We start from the raw sequence: 20,379 nt of genomic DNA on the forward strand, positions 1-20,379 counted from the left end.
CCCGATGTACTTAGGCCCCAGTTTTTTCGAGGGTTGGGTTGACTTTAGGAACTTGGTGGAGAGATAGGCCATATCCCCCGCCTGGAACGTCGGTTGTAGGCGCCGGTGCTTGTCGGCCTGCTCTTTGTAAGCAGCCTGTGCCTCCTTTAGCGCCGCCGTGATTACTGGCCATGCTTCCGCGATCTTCCGTCCCCAGTCGCTGGCGTCCACCTGGGGTTCCGGGGGTTGAGGTAGCTCCGGGATGGGGACGAAGTCGCGCCCCGAGACTACTTCGAACGGGGTTTTCCCCGTGCTCGTGTGGACGGCGTTATTGTATGCGACTTCGGCGAACGGGAGCAGTTCAGCCCAGTCGTCTTGGTGGTAGTTCGTATATGATCGTATAAATTGCTCTAAGGTGGCATTAAGAACCTCAGTGGCTCCGTCCGTCTGCGGATGCCAAGCCGTAGATAGGGCCTGTTGGGTCCCCGTCAGCTTCAGGAAGGCCCGCCAGAATTTGGAGGTGAACTGTGTGCCCCTGTCGGTCACCACACGTGCGGGACATCCGTGTAGCCTGTACACGTGGATGAGGAAGAGTTTGGCTAGTTGTTGTGAGGATGGGACCGACGTGCAGGGGATGAAGTGGGCCTGCTTTGAGAAGTAGTCCTTCACCACCCAAATAGCCGTTTTCTTCTGGCTGGGTGGGAGGTCCACTATAAAATCCATAGAGATTTCCTCCCATGGGCGGGAGGGTTCTGCCACCCGTTGCAGTAGCCCCGCGGGTTTGCCTGGTGCCCGTTTGGCCCTAGCGCACGTTGGGCAGGACGCCACGTAGGTTTTTACGTCTCGCCTGAGCGCGGGCCACCAGAATTGGCGCCGTGTGAGGTGTAGGGTCTTGAGGAACCCAAAGTGTCCCGCTTGCTTGGCGTCGTGTGACCTATGCAAGATCGCCTGGCGTTGCGAGTCCGGGACGTAGATTCTGCCTTCCCCCCATGCTAGGTCTTGCGCCATCGTTACCTTGTCGGGGTTTGCCAGGAACCAGGGGTCGGTTTTGAGGGCGGCGGCGAGGTCCTTGCGCATTCCCCCTGGTAGTTGCGGTTGGCTTCTTTCCGTCGCCGGTTGTCCCGCCGTCGGCTGCGCCGTAGCGTCGAGCTGCCTCCGTGCGCCGCTTCGGGTGGTCACGGCCATCCCCAGTTGCGAGGCGGATAGGACCGTCCCAATGGTGTCTGGGGCGGGCTCTTCGTCTTGGGGCAGCCAGGAGAGGGCGTCGGCCAGGAAGTTCTTCTTGCCCGGCATGAACTTCAGTTGGAAATCAAAGCGGCTGAAGAATTGGGCCCATCGGACCTGTTTTGGGCTAAGGCGTCTAGGCGTTCGTAGGGCCTCGAGGTTCCGGTGGTCCGTCCAGACCTCGAATGGTTGGGTGGCTCCCTCGAGTAGGTGTCGCCACGTCTCTAGTGCCGATTTCACCGCGAAGGCTTCTTTCTCCCAGACGTGCCATCGCCTCTCTGTCTCGGAGAACTTCCTTGACAGGTAGGCGCATGGTTTCAGGAGCCCCGTGGAGTCTTTTTGTAGCAGGATGGCTCCCAGGGAGAAGTCTGAGGCGTCGGCTTGGACCACGAACGGCCGTTCTGGGTCCGGGTGCGCGAGGATTGGCTCCGTCGTGAACAGCGCTTTCAGCTTGTCGAATGCGGTCTGGCACGCGGGAGTCCAATTCAGCACTGTGCCTGGGTTCTTGGCGCGTCGGGTGTCCCCCACCCCTTTGGTTTTGAGGAGGTCCGTTAAGGGGAGGGCTATCTCAGCGAACCCCCGGGCGAATGACCTGTAGAAATTCGCGAATCCCAGGAAGCTCTGTAGTTGCCGTCTGTTGCGGGGCCGCTCCCAGTTTAGCACCGCTTCGACTTTTGCGGGGTCCATTTCGATGCCGTCCCCGGAGATTCGATACCCCAAATAGTCTAGGCGCTCTTTGTGAAACTCGCACTTTGTAGGCTTTGCATAGAGCTGCGCCCTTCTGAGCTTGTCGAGGACTTGCCTGACTAAGGTTACGTGTTCCTCGTGCGTTTTTGTGTAAATGAGGACGTCGTCGATGTAGACCAGGACCCCTTTAAACAGATGTTCATGCAGTACCTCATTGATGAGCTGCATGAACACCCCAGGGGCCCCCGCGAGTCCGAAGGGCAGTACCTTGTACTGGAACGCGCCTAGGGGGCAGTTAAACGCCGTCTTCCATTCGTCCCCCTCCCTGATTCGGATGCGATAGTACGCCTCGCGAAGGTCCAATTTGGAAAAGACTTTGCCCGTGGACAGGTGGGCGAGCATGTCCTTCACCAGGGGTAAGGGGTATTTGTTGGACAGGGAAGCCGCGTTTAGGCCCCGGTAGTCGGTGCAGAGCCGTAGGGTCCCGTCTTTCTTCTCCCGGAATAAGACGGGGGCTCCGACCGGTGAGCATGCTGGCTCTATGAATCCCCTGTCTAGGTTTTTATCGATGAACTCCCGGAGGGTTGCCATCTCCTTCGGGGTCATCGAATAAATCTTTGGTCTAGGTAAGGGGACGTCGGGCAGTAGGTCAATCCGGCAATCCGTCTTGCGGTGGGGGGGTAGTTGGTCGGCTTCTGCCTCTCCGAAGACTTCGGAGAAGTCGGCGTATTGTTCTGGTAGGTCTGCTGTGGTAGCGGCATTGTCTTGTGTGGTCGCCTCCGCTCGTCCTACCGTGGGGTTGCTTTTGCCAGCTGGTACTGGTGCTCGATACTCGCCGTCGCCGAATGTGAAGGTGCGGGTCGCCCAGTTGATCCGCGGGTTGTTTTTCGCGAGCCATGGCATCCCCAGGACTGCAATGGGCCGTCCGATGGGCGTGACTACGAACGATGTGCGCTCGGTGTGAGTGCCCATTTGCAGGGTGACCGGCTTGGTTTTGTTGCAAACCAGTGTCTGAACGTTATTCAGAGGTAGGCAGCGCATGACAACAGATCCCAGCACAATTGCTATTGGCCATATACAATGAGGTATTTTGGGAGTCCCAACAGCTGCAGATCATTTTAGCAGTTACAGTCCCAATGATTCTGAAAGCTACAAGATTAAAAACGGATGATGTAAGGAAAAATTAACTTCAGCAATAGCTGTTGGAAAACTCTAATTCAGTGTTTCCAGTCTGGACAACCCTTCAGATGCTTGGACTTAATACCCAGAACTCTGAATAAAAGCCAGGCTGGCTGGGGAATTCTGGGAGTTGAAGTCCACAAAGCTTAAAGTTGCCAAGGTTGAAGAAAATACTGATCTAAGATACTGCCTTTCTCATCAGTTAATTCTGTCTCCTTGCTAAACATAGCACTGTCAGCCTCTTTCAGCCTTATGGCTCTCTTTGTCAACAACAGGGATGATTAATTGGTGGATTTCAATTTTTTTAAATCAGTACTCATTTCAAAGTGTCCTTCAGAGAACAGAGGAGGATGCATTTGATAACATCAGTGGGTTGCAAACACACGTGTTATAATGGTATGTGGGGAAGACCTAGGGAGGCTAGGTGAAGAGACGCTGCCAAGGGAATGGTCAGATAAGAGAAGGAAGAGCCCACAGCTGCATAATCGGCAGAGAAAGAGGCTCAGAAGGGACCCTCCCTAGTTTTTGGGCTGTAACGGAGAGATTCTGTTAATGTCAGCCTTCCCAGGTAGACCAGACAGGAAACACGACTGGATAAGCTAATTCTACTTTACTGTAAAGCTACATTAACAGAATCTTGCAAGTCTGAAAGTACAATTCCCCCCCCCCCCGTCTCCTTTATACCTCGAGAAGCTAGGGAGGGTCCCTTTTGAGCCTCTTGCTCCACCCACTATGCAGCTGTGGGCTGTTCCCTCTCTTATCTGACCGTTCCCTACGCAGCATCTCTGGGCCCAGTCTCCCAAGGTCATTCCCACATACCATTACACGTCTGCTTTTCTTTTCTAGGTTAAGTTGATCTAATGCTAGCACACACACACACACACACACAAACGCTATGTGGGACATAAAAGGCAAATCCTTCCTCTCCTCTCCTCTCCCTCCCATGCCACATCTCTCCTGAGCTATTAAAAGCTCTTTTAAACTCTCCATCACAGCTTTGCTACTGTCATCACCATGATTAATTCATCTGTTGCTGTCCAACATGGCTTCACACCCCTTCACTCTATTAATTCAGGAACACAAAACCCAACAGGTGGATACACTGAAGAAAAGTGTCTGTGGTACCACCAGCCATTCCGGGACAGGTAATTGGCTTTTTCAAACTGTTCACCAAATTCACAGGCAGAGAAATTCTGTGGTCGATTCCTCCCAACTTCTCCAAGGAAAAATTCTCTAACATTTTTTCCAGGGCTGAGCTCAGCAGGATAGGAGCACCACTACTGGAAAAGCTTTCTGGGATTTTGTCTTCCTTTCAGATTTAATGGAAATGGGCTACAGCCTGCCACAGAAAGGACTGCTGAGGAAAGACAAGACATTCACGTCTGTCCAAAAATGATGTGAAGACACACAAAATCTTGGGCAACCTCACTGTTAAATAAGTGCAAGACCCCCCTCCATTACTCTGAAAGCATTTCTATTGTCAATTCTTTTGCTTCAGATTGGATCAGCACTGGTAGAAAATCAAAATGCAGGAGGAGGTCTCTGCCTACATCTACTTTTGTTACTTCCTGAGCCCTTCTTGAACTTCAAGGAAACATTACTCAGCTATTGCATTACTCAGTAAATAACCATTTACTCAGCTTAACCGTTATGGCAAATGAGTTGCGTGCATTTAATTAAAGAGAACATTTGCACAATAAAAACCATCTCTCCTAGCATAAGTGCGGCAGGGAGAGAGAGAGAGAAAAGAACCTAAACAGGTAGGTGAGGAATCTCTTCAGAAAAGGCTCTGGGAAGAACAATTTATGTGTGGATTGTTACTTTTTTTCTTGAATTCTCACAGTCTGTTTTTTTTCCTAAAAGACAAAGCAAGCTCGGGTTAACCCCTTAGGAGCTGCCAAAGGAACACGAATTATATATTATAGAGAAACTGCTAAAAAAAAACATAGCAAAATGTTTAAATATAATACATTCTCCCCAGATCCTGAGAGTTAAATTGACTGCAATTATCCATGAATTAAATACCATCCTTGGGTAAAAATGTTGTCCACTTTCCTAAGCGTGGCAGAAGGAAAAGATACGAAAAACGGCTTCAAAATGCCAAAGAAACTTTGCAGTGCCGGCCAGATGCATTTCAAATATTTCCTTCCTCACCCAGATCACACTGCCAGGACTCTCTGTAAGGTGAATGCAATTTTTTCTATAATATATAATTTGTTTTCGATTCACACTGCGGCTAATAAGGAGTTAACGTGAGCCTTCCTTTGTCTATATATTACTGATCAGGTCTCATCAACTTTATTTTTGTTTCTGGCACTTTTTCTAAGATCTTCTTTGGGGGCTGGGATGGGGGGAATATCCTCAATTTCAAATGATTTTCGGAGGGTAGCCCTCTGGGTCTTTAGAATAAACATAACAAAGGCTTTTAAGATCCAATATTTATTGTAGCAACTGCTTTTTATGGCCTCCGTGCACTTTTCTCTATCGTAATCATCTTTATTGATTCTTAACCTCTCGAGCAAATAATCTTGCTCAAGATAGCTGATGCTATCCAAGCATTACAGGCACAGCTATCTGCCTCTCCCATCCACCCTCACCTCATTTTATTATCTGCTACGTGGAATAATCTAAGATGTTTCGTTTTAAGCCAAATTTAAATCTTTATTTTTGGCCACGAGCATTCCTGACCGAAGAGGACTTGCATACATGCATCAGTTACCGCCTAAAACTTCCCAGCAGGAGTTCTGCCAACCCCTCCTTGGGGGCTTGTTAAAAGGGGTCTTGTCACCCACCCAGCCCTCTCACCCACCCAGCCAAAAGCCATAAACAGCTAAAATCCTTTAATGCAAAATGAAGTCAGTCTTTCCAGCTCAAAATTATCTCTACATGATTGTAACCTTCTATCTAGAATGTGAAACGCCCGCTTTGCACCTGAAGAATCTGCATTGGGCAAAAAACAGCGCAATTCGAATCTGAGAATGTTTGGAATTCAAAATGTATCAGCACACCCTTAATTTCTAACAAAAGGTCATTTTTCCTACCAAGAAATGCTATGCTGTAAGGATTCGCAAGGATAGAGAAATTGTGCACACGAATGTTGTATACAAATAAAATATACTGAAACTATAGTGGTTGTAACATACATTCAGATAGCTGGTATCTTGGATTTCTAAAGGAACAAAATGTATTTCTTCAACATTTTCTCCCCAACGGTACCAACAAAGACAAGTAAAGTATATTTAAAGGTTCAAAATGTCACCAATTTCCAAGGGACTTAAAGTTCTGCATTTATTCTCTGCATCACTGTTTTATTTGCTTTCAGCAGATGCTGGTGGCATCACATTACCTCATCTTGCATTAAAGAATAGTCTGGCTATAAAAGAATTCAGTGGCTAATTTGAAAGGGAAGTTTCTCAATTGCAAAATCAAACAAAGAAAACGCTCGTGGATGTCTCCAAGGAAGGGTTTCATTTGGCAAGCACCCCAAATCATTCCTAGATTTTGTAGAAAATTAAGACATGTTACTTTGATCTGTGCTTTTCCTTTATTTTTGCTCCCCACATAATATAAATTAAGAGGAGGTGATGGAATAAGTGCACAAAATATTTTTGTAATGTTAGCATGTTCAGAGCAGGACAGTGACCAGAAGTGTTTCTCCAGATCCTTGGAAATCCCAAGTTATTAATGTGGGAACTTAGGGATGCAAAACCTAAACCCTCTTTGAGGTACAGCCCTCTGGGGTGATGCTACCCTGTAATAAACTCCATCACAGGAAGATACATTTTGCCCTCTTGAATTTTTACTACCATGCACGATGGTGGGATTACAAGCTGCTAACAAGAAAATTAAGCGCATAAATTATCATGTTTATTTACTTATTAATCCAATTTATACAGCTGCCCAACTCACAGAGGCAACTCTGTTACTGCATTGCTTTGCTATTTTCCTCTTTTCTTTTTTTATTATTGTTTGATTCTTTTTCTCTTTGCGCTGCCTGCTTTAAATAAATGGGCAACAAGGACAGAGGAACAGGACCGGGAAGAATGGAACATTCGAAAGCTTAAGGGACTCACGGACACTTGGAGGAACGACAGCAGAAATCAAACCTGAAGGACCCAGCTCCAAGCAGCATCCCCAAGCGCCTTCCTTAAGACTTCCTGGTGGCTGATTTTCTTTTTAAACTGCCACCCAATAGCTACTTATGCCATAGCTTGAAATAACATTCCCACTGTCTTTAAATCTTGTACGTTCCATTTTTTCGTAATGACCCATTATAGACCTTCCACGCTGACGCAGGGGGCCAAAAGAGACACAAGATTCCTGGGATGGGAGATCCGTAATGTACGGTCTCAGTTCTGCTTCCACCAAGCTCTGATGAGTCTTTTCGAGAAAGCACTTACATGATACAAAGCCACGACTGCTGATACTGGATTCCGGTGACGGTTGCTGTCACCCCCTGAATTGTATCCGACAAGAGGTGTACTGTGCAAAAGAGAAAAAAAGGCATTTTGATTCTAGTACACATACGGTGGCATTTTAGTCCACCCAAAGTTGGTCAGAAAGCTAACATCTAATTGAGATACACAAGATTCTGTCGTCTGGTGTCTAAGTCCCCCACTTCAAAATTCTGGAAGGCCTTTTTAAGCAGGTTTGCTTGTACAGGTAGTCCTCACTTAACGGCCACAATAGGGACCAGAAAACTGGTTAAGTGGTGTGGTCGTTAAGTGAGACACCATGAGACCGGACCCAATTTTATGACCATTTTTACAATGGTTATTAAGCGAAACACAGGCCGTTAAGTGAAATCACCACGGTTGTTAGAGCGAATCCACCTTCCCCAACGGACGTTTTAAAAAAGGTCACAAATTGCAATCACGTGACTACAGGACGCTGCACCTGGTCGTAAATGTGAGCTGGCTGCCAAGTGCCCGAACTGTGATCATGTGAACATGGGAGTGGTGTGACATTTTGCGATGGTCGTGTGAGTGCAGCTCGTAAAGCATTTTTTCCAAGGTTGTCATAGCTTTGAACCATTGTTAAACGAATGGTCGTTAAGCAAGGACTACCTGTAAATCAAGGAGCAGAGGAATCCCAGGATCAGCTGTAGGGATTTTCCAACATTACATGATCACCAAGTGTGAGAGTGGGACTACCATGGAGTGGAAATGTGGTGCCCAAAGTGGCAATGTCTTAAGGAAAACTTTGCCCACACATTCCAGCCTAGACAGATGAGAAGAATCGCCCCAAACTGTACCATTCCCTTCTCTGGGGGTCCCCGAATCGGTGAATAAAGTGCTCATAATTTTGTCGAAGTTGCAGCTTGGCTCGGCATTGTCAGAGTCTTCGGCAAAATGCTTTAACATCTCCCGCAAGACGTCGTCCAGAGAAGTAGCTGTCTCGTCCAGAATGATGCTGGCTCTGGCAAGGAAGCCGTCCAGGTCACGGTGGGCTCTGATCTCCTCCTCAAAATTCTTTAATTTTAGGTACTGCAAGGGGGGAAAAAAACAACAACAGGGGATGACACTTGTCAACTCTGGAAAATTCATTTTCCTCACCGGCGCTGAGTGCAAACACAGTGACAATTATTCTAACACCGCAACTTGTTTCTTTGGCTTCTGTCGGACTGGGGTCAAGATCCGTCCTAGCTTTCCCACTCGCTCAGTGTTTGAAAAACGGCTGGCAACGAGGGACGGGCAACTCAAAATCAGAGCAGTGACAATGCAATTAAACTGTTTGGCATTTGCACCGAGCTCAGCCGTTGAAAAACCTCTATTCGTATTTCTGAAATATGGAAAAGGATCGGAGTAAATACTAGCCCATACTGTACGCAAATTCCTCCAGAGCGATCTGTATTTAATATGACGACCTCTGCCATGCACAATGTAGAGAAAGGGGAAGTTTGGGGCCCTGTTATCCAGAGAAGGAATTCAAAAATGGAATGACAATTTCAATTGTCTTTCTTCTCAAAACGCAGCTCTTTCAGCCCGTATTCTTCATCTTGAAATCCAGCTTATAAAGATCCAATTCATAACAAATGAGTTGAAACAGAATAGAATGTCCAAGGGGCTGTAGAAATCATCTACGCTCCTGAAATCATTATCCTTCGGTGGCTTCCTATGGCTTTTTTTCAGCAAAAACAGCAGCATCTGCAGTAAAACACAAGTTTGTGGGCAGAAGCCTGCAAGTGTGATGGAGAAACAATTCTTCCTTTCTTTTTTCTCCAGTGAAAACAGCAAATACTTTCATTTCCCAGCCATCAGGACTAGGAGAGATAATTCTTAGTTATGGTTGCAAGTTTATATTATTACAACATATAGAAATGCCGTAGTGGAGCACTGTGCTCACTGCCTGCATTTCAAAACCTAAATAAAGGCAGAAGAAAAACTAGCTACAAACCAGAATTCATAACAGACGGGGCCCCTCAACCAAACGATGGGTATTTCTAAGGTGCATATCTAATATTCTCTCTTTTCATGACAGTTATCACTTTGCATTGACCATTCTCAATGCAACTAGAATTTCACATTCTGTAGTATTTGGGTTTTTCCCCCTAAATAGCCCTTTATTGATGGAACCTTCTTCCTTTTTTCCTTCCTTCCTCCCTCATCACTGATTTTCTTCCTCTCTCCCGCCCATGTATTCGTTTTATTTTAACAGATATATGAAAGGTCAACCAAGAAAAAAGAAAAAAGAAATCAAGGAACAAAAGAGAAATAGAAAAAGGATTTAAGAGGTATATAAAATTCAATTAAGAATTTTCAGTGTAACGTTAGATTAGTACTGCATGTAAAGATGATCTCATATCAGTTTAGCACTTTAAAACTTAGTAAATTTTCCTTCCTTCCTTCCTCTTTCCTATCCCATTCCTTTCTTTTTTTCCCCTTCCATGACTGCTACAATCAACAGTTATAAGTGGTGTATAGGAGCCACAGCCTAAGCCAGTTTCCTGTACTTTATTTAATAAGAAAAGTACTGTAATATACAATAAAAATTCATACAATACATACTTATAATGAAGAACTGCAATGATTCCCAAATTATGCAAATATCATCCAAATAATGTGATCTCCATTTTAATTATTGAAATGAAACGTTCTGGTTTTAAGAATTTTGATTTAACGCTATCTATATCCAGATTGGCCAACTGCAAAGCTATTTTACCGCCCATGATTTTTCTGAACATTTGCCAATAAAATTGAGTCAGGAATTGTAATGTTCTTCTTGCCATAAGGCAAATAAATTTGGTAGGAGGAACTACGTTGCCAGTTCTGGAATTTAAAGTCATTTTGATGATATCTTCAATATCTACACCCTGTAAAGATTCCATAAGCCTTTGAAAACGTTGCTTTGTTGTCAAGCCTGGGGCTAGATTGTTGAGTCCTTGGCAGTTTTCTTTTGTGTTGCAATGTGTGACTTTTTTCCAGAAATACATATTATTTCCTAATTGTCTTTTTCTCTTTTTAACTATGTGAACTGCCCTAAGTCATTGGGGAGTTGGGCGGCCTTCCAAATTAGAAATAAATCTAAAGTTTCTTTTTGAGTTATACTGTCATACGGGGATATCCCTACAGTTCTGTGACTGCATGCTGGTGCTAATAAAGAGCTCAATTAATAAAATAAATCATCTTAATACAGAATATGAGAAACTAAAGAGGGACAGTAAAGGGACATGGGGTAGTCAACTTTGAAATGAGAAAGTTGCCAACTGAGATAGCAAAATAGCCAATAAATGGGATAAACTAAACAAAGTCAAATTAAGGACATTCCAGAAGGTCTTAAAGGGTACACTTAGGGGCAGTCAAAACTCAGGGCCCAAGCTAGAAAATCAGTGTCTTCTTAACTGATGAGCTTGGACAGAAAGCCACAATACAAAGAAAAGTAAATCTAGCCTTGATACTGTTAGGGATTGGAAAATGCCAAATTCCCATCCAAGACATTCTGTTTGGAGGCCACCACAAAGAGACGTCATGAAAAAAGACAGAGATCTACACCCTAAAGCATTCTAGAACAGCATGCTAACCAATATTTTTATCTAGAGCTTATCCCAAGCTACAGTTTGGGAAAGAGGGCTAGTTGCAATTCTATATTCATTCTGTTGTTATTATGACTTCCCAACGTTTCCCTTTCTGGGTATTTGTGTGTTATGATGGTTTATACTAATTAGACAGTGTAAGTGTTAAACAGTTTTATGAGAATAAGTATTCTGATATTTTACTCTGATCCTCTTTAATTGATATTGGTTTTTATGGACCAGAGATTAATATTCCTCTTTTTTGTTGTGATGTTGTTATACTTCTGCAAGCCTAAGAACATTCAGTTATATTGACCTAAAATACTGGAAGCAGGGAACAAAATCATAGATATATCAAATTATTAGCTCATAGAGAGAAGATGCATCAATATCTAAATCTGTGTTATCTGCCCAAGTCCTTCTGAATGTCCCACTGTTTGATCACAAGAAACTATACAAATATCTACTCTGGAATAGTCAGATGCCAATAGTTTCATTCTTGAACTGAAACCTAAGTGTTCTAACATGTTTATTCTGGAAACTAACACGTTGATTCCAGAAAACACTTGTGTGAACCTGATTATATACTTGGAGTATTATCCAAAGCTGGATGACCATGCAGGGAGGGAGTGTCATGACCTCGTTGCAAGGCACAAAGAGCCTCACAACGTAGATCATGATCATTAAGAAATAGAGGAAGGAGATAATCAAACTAGGGATTAACACAAGCACCCAAAAGCACCCACACCCATGGACCCATAGGCAGCTGAAAAGAAGGGCGTCGGAGGAACGGAGATAAGCCGCACCTGGTGCCCCGGAGGACACAACCGACACTGGGAGACAAAGGAAGACACCGGGAAAACGCCCAGGCAGCCATCAAGGGTCCCATCAAGAGGGATCGGGACAATGCAGGGTGGGGAAGCCCGGGGCAATACAAGAGGGTATAAAAGGGGCACCTCCGCACCACCAACCCCGTTCCCGTTTTTCGTTCTGTCAGCTATCATTCCAATAAACCAGAAATCCTTAATACCCATTAAGTGAGTCTGTGTCTTATTGCGAAGCAAGAATGACCCTGACAGGGAGACACAGATATATGTATGCATTTACACATTGTTAATTCCCCATTCCCCAGCCAGGACTATTCTTACATGACTTCCTCAGATTGACATTCTAAGCATCTGGACTGTAGTCTAGGATAGCTGATGCTACCAAGGTTGGTGACCTTGATGATTAAAAAAAAAAGTACATCTGTGGTCTAAAGGAGACCAAAGGCCACTCACTAATCTCAGTTTCACATATAGGACAGGAATGAGCAAATATCGCTTTTTGGCAGTAGAACAAATGCAACAGATAGATTTATCTTCTGGTCAATGGAAAGGTGAAATGATCAAAATGTCTCCAGAGGTTCAGCTCTGAAGACTGAGCTGGAAGAAAGAGACTTCTCATTCATTTTAGTTTCCAGAAAAGAAGCCACAGAGTAACCTCAGCCCCACCTTAGTTAAACAATTTAATGATCCCAAAACTTTCATGGATCTCATACTGTGGTTGACTTCCCATGAGGACTGTTTGGTTTGGGGTGAAACTGGCCAAAACCAGCCAGTGAACCCAGCCCCTGAGGTGTGTAAGCTTATATGTAAACCCTACGGCTTGTTCCCCAAACCAGGGTTAACAAACCATGTCTTATTAAGATCTGTAAACCCAGCCAAAGAGTAAAGATCCAGAAGAACATGTAGTCCATTCCTTTTAAGGATGACTCACCAATCCCTTATATTCCAGGGTCTGATGGAGACCTCTCTTCACTGTTGCCCATAATTTTTATGACGAGCCTTACTCTCTGCACAACAACAGCAAGACCAAAAACACCAGCCAGGATTAGGAAAGCTTCCTCTCCACCCAGTTGATGGAGCTCCTCAAAATAGGTGAATTACAAGATTTTGCACATCCTTTTGGCACCGTCCCCATTACCGGCCGTGAAAGGAAGGGCCCAAGAGATGTCAGCAGTCAGCAAACCCATCAAAGGCATCACTGAAGGGAATGGCTGAGGTGGAAGTGTTTCGGCCAAAAAGGTTAACGCTTTAGGAAAGGCACCTTTCATTTGTCAGACTGGAAAACTGGCACCAGCATTAGTGAAGCAGGAAATTTAACTTTCCTTTACAATCATTTTATAGGTCTCACTGTGCTACTCACAGACGACAGAGAGGGCAGATGTGACGGCAACTATAGGATAGCAACCCATAAATGAGAATCTGTATGAGCCGGCAGGATGTGGCTTCAAAGCTCTGATTAAAGGACACTGATATTACAATTCATTCCTTTGGCAGTGGGGTGCCCCGCTCTCTGTGCCAGATTGCTTGGACTTCCCCAAACTGGGACCTTCCAAATGGGCTGGGGTTTAAGGTCTGTGTGCCGTGCAAATGCAAACACTTCAAGTGAGGAAAGGTTAAAAGTAGGAGACAGATTATCTTTTCTATCTTGAGAGATTCCTACTTAAAAATCACCCCCTGAGCTATTTGCCCCTTGCGTGCCTTTGTTCGTCACATCTAGTTTGTCATAACGATTATGGTCCTTTCTGACCAGGGCGGCCACAGCACACTCTGGTAAAAGGCACTAAGCAGAAACATCTCACAAAACATATTTAACCCAGGAGCTCTCCAGATGTATGAACAATGTCCATAAGAAGCACAGCCACTGCTGAGCTTTAGAGACTGAAGCCCACACCTCCAGGCACCTGTATCTACAGCCTGATTTTGTCTTTGTAATGGTGCCTGTTTTGATTTGATTTCAATCATATTTCTCCCTCTTGAACTGTGGGATGATTAGATTGTGGAATCCTTGGTGCACTCTGAGCTCGGTTGTTGGCTTGCAGACGTTTTGTTGCCCAACTAGGCAACACCTAGATGTTGCCTAGCCGGGCAACAAAACATCTGTAAGCCAACAACCAAGCTCAGAGTGCACCAAGGACTCCACAGTGCATCCCTGAGCTACCAAGATTCTCTTCTCTTGATGATTAGATTTGTCAACACAAGGAGAGAAGCCCTTCACCACAACTATCACTCACACTCAGCAACAATTCATCTGAAAGGTTTTGGAGCAAACCTCATGTCTCACAGAACTTCCCCATCAGGGTACCCTCCAGATCCTTGCACTTCAATTCCCAGAACTCCCCAACTAGCCACGGCCCTGCTGAGAATTGTGAGAGTCTAAGTCCCCACATCTGTAGAGCCACAGGTTGGAAAACACTGGGCTACCGAATTTCAGCCACCAACAACGTCGGTTACGAGCATCAAAATGACTTCATGCCCGCCATGATGCAATCGAGCAAATGACAGTAAGAACAGACTGCAAAATTTGTGTCAGTTGCACCATCGCATCGCAACTTGTGCCATGTCACTTTTATTGTTCATTTGTTTGTTTAAAAGATCTGCATGAATGCTCATCTTAGAGCACAATCTTGGGCGGCTTACCACAACAATGAAACCACAAAATCACAAAATCATGACAACCATACCATCAGAATCTAGAGGCTTCTGGCGGTCACTTCTCCACCTCCTTGTGTTTGTAGCTGTCTATATTTTTGACAATTGTTGACATGTTTGTGTTTGTTTAACTCTCCACATGTCAAGTTAATCCAGATAACTCAATTCCATCATCAACATTGGAGCAAATAAAAAAGACTGAAGATCTGCCGAATGCCTTTAAATTTATTTTATTTTATTTATTTTATTTTATTTACAGAGGTTTCTGCCCATTCTGAGCCAGGAGGGAAGGCTCTGTACAGATTACACCCTATTCTTACAATGGAAGGGTTAAAACGCAAAACTAGTAAAATAAAATAACAAACTACAATCCAAAATAATAGCAGAAGTCACAAAGAAAGACACTAAGGCCACCCAGAACAAAAATATCCCAGCACAATCCAGGATGGAAATTCTAACTTTTTATTTATTTTTATTTATTTATATATCAAATTTATTCCCTGCCCATCTCACTCAGAGAGCGAGTCTGGGCAGTTTACATAAAATAGGAATAAAACATTAATGAAAATACAATAAAACAATAAAACAGTACAATAAAAACAACTGTGTTAATAAATAAGTAAATATTTTAATATTAATAATAAATAATATTTAATTAATAAACAAACAAATACCAGATCTCCACCCAGCACTGTCTTAAAAAGCTGGGTTTGAATGGCTACTCTAATACTCAGCAGAGCAGGACCTGGTTTGATGTAAGGTGGGATCTCAGGCAAGTTACGGCAGGATATTGGCTAAAAGTTTTATATTTTATTTGAGACAATGTTTACCAACTTACAAGTGGCCTAATGTTTGCTTTCAAGAAAGTGCAGAGGACTGTATAGTCAAACCCACCATTTTCAGAGATCTGCAATATTAATTTTCAGACGAGGCCACGTTTGTAAGGCAATCGGATGCCATCCAGAAGTGCAGTCAGTGGTCTGGGCTGGTATGAAAGATGGTTCTTGTTTTCTAACCTCATCCAGGCAGTTCCAGACTGGGGCACAATGTAGTAAAGTAAAAGTAATTGTCCCGGGGAAAATGCAGAGAACAGAATTGCCCGCAAGAAAGAATTTCAGAGGTTTAAATCAAAAGATAATGGGGGACAACAAAGCACGAACCCATCTAGGATGTTCTGGAGGACCACAACTGGGAAAAGATGAAGCTTATGCCTGTGTTTTGCAAATGTATAAAAGCCAAAGGATTGAGATAAAACAATAAATAAGCAGAGTTGTACCTACTTTTCTTGATGTGTGCAATAAAACGCACCCAGAGCCATCACTCTCTGCTGAAAGAAAAAAAGAGAGAGAGAGAAAGGTTATTATTTATTTATTTAACTGCTGGTCCACCTTCATTTGGGGCAGCTTTGCACTCAAGCTGGCATATACAAGGTCCTGTCTAATCCCACAACACCCCTGAGAGGTAGGTTGGGCTGAGAGATCAGAAAACCTAAACTCACACCGTGGGTTCCACAGTATTGTAGGGCTTTAAGCCTGGGTCTCCCCTTTCCTCCCAGGTCAACATTTTAACTATTATCAATAAACACTATGGAGGGAAGAAGAACGCAAACTTTGTTGTAATTTTCAAGCCTGTTTACTTAAACTTTTGCCATTCCAGCCTAAAAGGCTGGATCGCACATCCCCACTTCTTCCAGGGTAACCCATAACCCACGCTCACTAAGCCAGTTCAGTTATTAATGAGATGCTTGGGATTCCCTTCCTAAACAGCGCTTCTGCAAACCAACAGGTTCCCCAAATCTGCCAGACCCAGGACCAGCAGCAGTAAATACAATACAGGTCGTCCTCGACTTACGACCATTTGTTTAGTGACCGTTTGAACTTATGATGATGCTGGGAAAAGCGACTTGTGACGGGTCCTCACACTTACGGCCATCACAGCATCTCTGCACTCACGTGATCAAAATTTGGGTGCTTGGCAACCAGCTTGTATTTATGATAGTTGCAGCATCCTGGGGTGACGTGATTGCCATGTACAACCTTCCCAGCCAGCTTTCGACAAGCAGAGTAAATAGGGGCAGCCGGATTCATTTAAAGACTCCATGATTCACTTAACAACCACACTGATTTCCTTAACGACTGTGGCAAAAAGTGTCATAAAATCAGGTGTGACTTGCTTAACGACCACCTCGCTTAGTGACAGAAGTTCCAGTCCCAATTATGGTTGTAAGTCGAGGACTACCTGTAAATACAATTTATTACAGTAGTAAATACATTTCCACTTGCAGGGAATGGGGGAAAAACAGTTGTGCTGAGAACATCTCAAGCCTTTGACCTGACATCCAGCTAGACTCCAAGGCCCATCCCAACACCCAGTCTTGCCTTGCCACAAAAATGTCTTAATACTACAAAAAGGTATTTTGTAACAAAACATGGGCTGCGTTTGCTCACACACTTTGACCACACACTCCTGAGCATGGCCGAACACTTGTGTTCTAACAGTGAATCACTGCGCAGAGAGCACCAGGCCAGGCAAAGAACAACTTTCCCCATCTCTTGGGGGGCATAAAAAAACTTCACAAAGCCCCCAAGGCCTGTCATTTCACAAAAATAAGCAGACTGTTGATGTCATCTCCTGTGCTCATAAAACAATTTAAAAAGGAAAAACGAAACAAGCAAATCTCTGGTGATGTCTATAAATTCCTATGGATTTAGCTTGGTATTCATGGCTAAAACCTCCATCAACTTATCTTTCACCAAAAGTGCTGAGAAGGGAAATCATCTGCTGTACTCTCCCATCTTCTCTTCCTTCAGAGGAAAGCACCATGGAGAAATTCAATAAAAGTAAATAAATAATGAGTATCGCCTCAAGGAGAAATCTAGGACACCTTTGCAAACAAATCCACAGCTCCCTTTTTAGCCTGAATGGAAAAACTCCCCTTTATATTATTCAAATTATAAGCTGCTGTGACGAGATTCAAGGAGGAGAAAGCTTGGGAAGGCAGCTTTTGTGCTATAAATTTTAGATATTCCCAAAGCCAAACTGTTCCTTTAATTCCCTAATTGATGAAAGCATTTGGATTTAACACAAAAGTTTAATCAGATCATTATTCAGTTCAATGAACAAGAGCCCAGTCAGCAAAATATATCAAATTAGAAAGCCTGTCTTGCTTAAATCTAACCCTTGGTCAAGCTTGGATTGGAAGTGGACCCACACATCATCTCCAAAATGCAAGTACCATCTCAGTTGGTGCTCACAAAAGTGTTCCACCCCACTTGGCTGTGGTCAGTGAGCTAGAGCCAGACATCCTGAAGAGTGAGGTTCAGTGGGCCTTAAGAAGCATCGCTAATAACAAGGCAGCAGGAGACGACGGCATCCCAGCTGAACTGTTCAAAATCTTGCGAGATGATGCTGTCAAGGTAATGCATGCTATATGCCAGCAAATTTGGAAAACACAGGAATGGCCATCAGACTGGAAAAAATCAACTTATATCCCCATACCAAAAAAGGGAAACACTAAAGAATGTTCAAACTATCGAACAGTGGCACTCATTTCACATGCCAGTAAGGTAATGCTCAAGATCCTGCAAGGTAGACTTCAGCAGTTCATGGAGCGAGAATTGCCAGATGTACAAGCTGGGTTTAGAAAAGGCAGAGGAACTAGGGACCAAATTGCCAATATCCGATGGATAATGGAAAAAGCCAGGGAGTTTCAGAAAAACATCTATTTCTGTTTTATTGACTATTCTAAAGCCTCTGACTGTGTGGACCGTAACAAATTGTGGCAAGTTCTTAGTGGTATGGGGATACCAAGTCATCTTGTCCGCCTCCTGAAGAATCTGTATAACGACCAAGTAGCAACAGTAAGAACAGACCACGGAACAACGGACTGGTTTAAGATTGGGAAAGGAGTACGGCAGGGCTGTATACTCTCACCCTACCTATTCAACTTGTACGCAGAACACATCATGCGACATGCTGGGCTTGAGGAATCCAAGGCTGGAGTTAAAATCGCTGGAAGAAACATTAACAATCTCAGATATGCAGTTGATACCACTTTGATGGCTGAAAGTGAAGAGGAACTGAGGAGCCTTATGATGAAGGTGAAAGAAGAAAGTGCAAAAGCTGGCTTGCAGCTAAACCTCAAAAAAAGCAAGATTATGGCAACCAGCTTGATTGATAACTGGCAAATAGAAGGAGAAAATGTAGAAGCAGTGAAAGACTTTGTATTTCTAGGTGCGAAGATTACTGCAGATGCTGACTGCAGTCAGGAAATCAGAAGAGGCTTAATCCTTGGGAGAAGAGCAATGACCAATCTCGATAAAATAGTGAAGAGCAGAGACATCACACTGACAACAAAGGTCCGCATAGTTAAAGCAATGGTGTTCCCCATAGTAACATACGGCTGCGAGAGCTGGACCATAAGGAAGGCTGAGCGAAGGAAGATCGATGCTTTTGAACTGTGGTGTTGGAGGAAAATTCTGAGAGTGCCTTGGACTGCAAGAAGATCCAACCAGTCCATCCTCCAGGAAATAAAGCCAGACTGCTCACTGGAGGGAATGATATTCAAGGCAAAACTGAAATACTTTGGCCACACAATGAGAAGACAGGACACCCTGGAGAAGATGCTGATGCTGGGGAGAGTGGAGGGCAAAAGGAAGAGGGGCCAACCAAGGGCAAGGTGGATGGATGATATTCTAGAGGTGACGGACTCGTCCCTGGGGGAGCTGGGGGTGTTGACGACCGACAGGAAGCTCTGGCGTGGGCTGGTCCATGAAGTCACGAAGAGTCGGAAGCGACTAAACGAATAAACAACAAAGGAACCTACAGCAGGCTGTAATGGCGAAGATCATCATGGAAGGGTCAAGGGGAAGGTGGGGAATTAACACTGACAAGTGGGTGTTCTGTTACTCACCACACCCACTGCCACAGCCATTTTGTGAATAGCCAAACGTGCCCACGGGGTCAGCCAGTTTGAGAGCGCACCAAGATGCCCCCCAAGGGCACACAATCCCTACTGCAGACTAACTGGCCCCCATTCTCCGGAATTTCAGGTAGGGATCTTCTCCACCCTACTTGGAAGCAGCACAGGTTAAACTTGCAAGATTTCTGTGCAGAGAATCAGCCCTGCCCCTCAAAAGAACCTTTCATGCTCAGATTTTACTCCGTGGGACTGTCGGCTGAGACAACACAACGCAAAATGCTTGACTAAAGGAACTTTTCCAACTTCCCCATCCTCTGGCAAGATCACAGGTCAACACGCAATGTTGCATATAATTCTCTCCCCCCATCCTATGACTATGTGCAAAAGAAATGATGGTGCAAACACTACAAGGTGAAGGGAAGGAAGTATCTTCCAGTAGCTTTGGAAGGTGTAATATTTCTATAATTTTTGCATCTGCCCCTCCAAACCTTCCCTGGAGCTTCACACTCTGTACCTTCCAGATTTTGCCCCCACGCCCAACTCAGGGGGAAGCCACTGACCAAGGGATCCTTTCCTCTCGATTGAAGATACTTTCGTTCTGCAATAGAGTATGCAAAAGAGGCTTGTTTAACCTGGGGAGGGGATCCTCCAATAAGCCAGGCTGATTCTCTCTGCAGAAAAGAAAGGGAGGTCCCTCCAGCTGCAAATCACTGCTCAGATCCTAGGAAGAGCTGACTTTTTTTTTTAAAGATCAAGTTGTGTTGGGCGAGGAAGCCCTTCCCCATCACTCACTGCAAAGCTGTTTTCATTCCAAGATTTGAGAATTTCAGCATTATGAGAGTGGGAGAAAAAAAGACACACACAAAACCCCAATCCATTCATGTTCTCTACACCATCTGTCA

The 20,379-nt window shown here is 44.4% G+C and overlaps 1 protein-coding gene across 3 annotated transcripts in view; it reads right to left on the reverse strand.

Annotated features, from left to right (window-relative positions):
- SLC4A11 (solute carrier family 4 member 11) overlaps positions 1–20,379 on the reverse strand; it is a 143,740-nt gene that overhangs the window by 58,123 nt on the left and 65,238 nt on the right. For 2 of the 3 annotated variants that reach the window (XM_063309600.1, XM_063309599.1), the window contains exons 4-6: positions 15,837–15,883; positions 8,324–8,555; positions 7,470–7,551 (exon numbers count right to left, since the gene is read on the reverse strand). In XM_063309600.1, the coding sequence (XP_063165670.1) occupies positions 7,470–7,551; positions 8,324–8,555; positions 15,837–15,883 (361 nt within the window). The remainder of the gene's footprint in view (positions 1–7,469; positions 7,552–8,323; positions 8,556–15,836; positions 15,884–20,379) is intronic. The other variant, XM_063309601.1, reaches the window with a different exon arrangement.

This window comes from Candoia aspera, chromosome 8 (genome assembly GCF_035149785.1).
Source record: "Candoia aspera isolate rCanAsp1 chromosome 8, rCanAsp1.hap2, whole genome shotgun sequence".
In the NCBI taxonomy this organism is placed as follows: Eukaryota; Metazoa; Chordata; class Lepidosauria; order Squamata; family Boidae; genus Candoia; species Candoia aspera.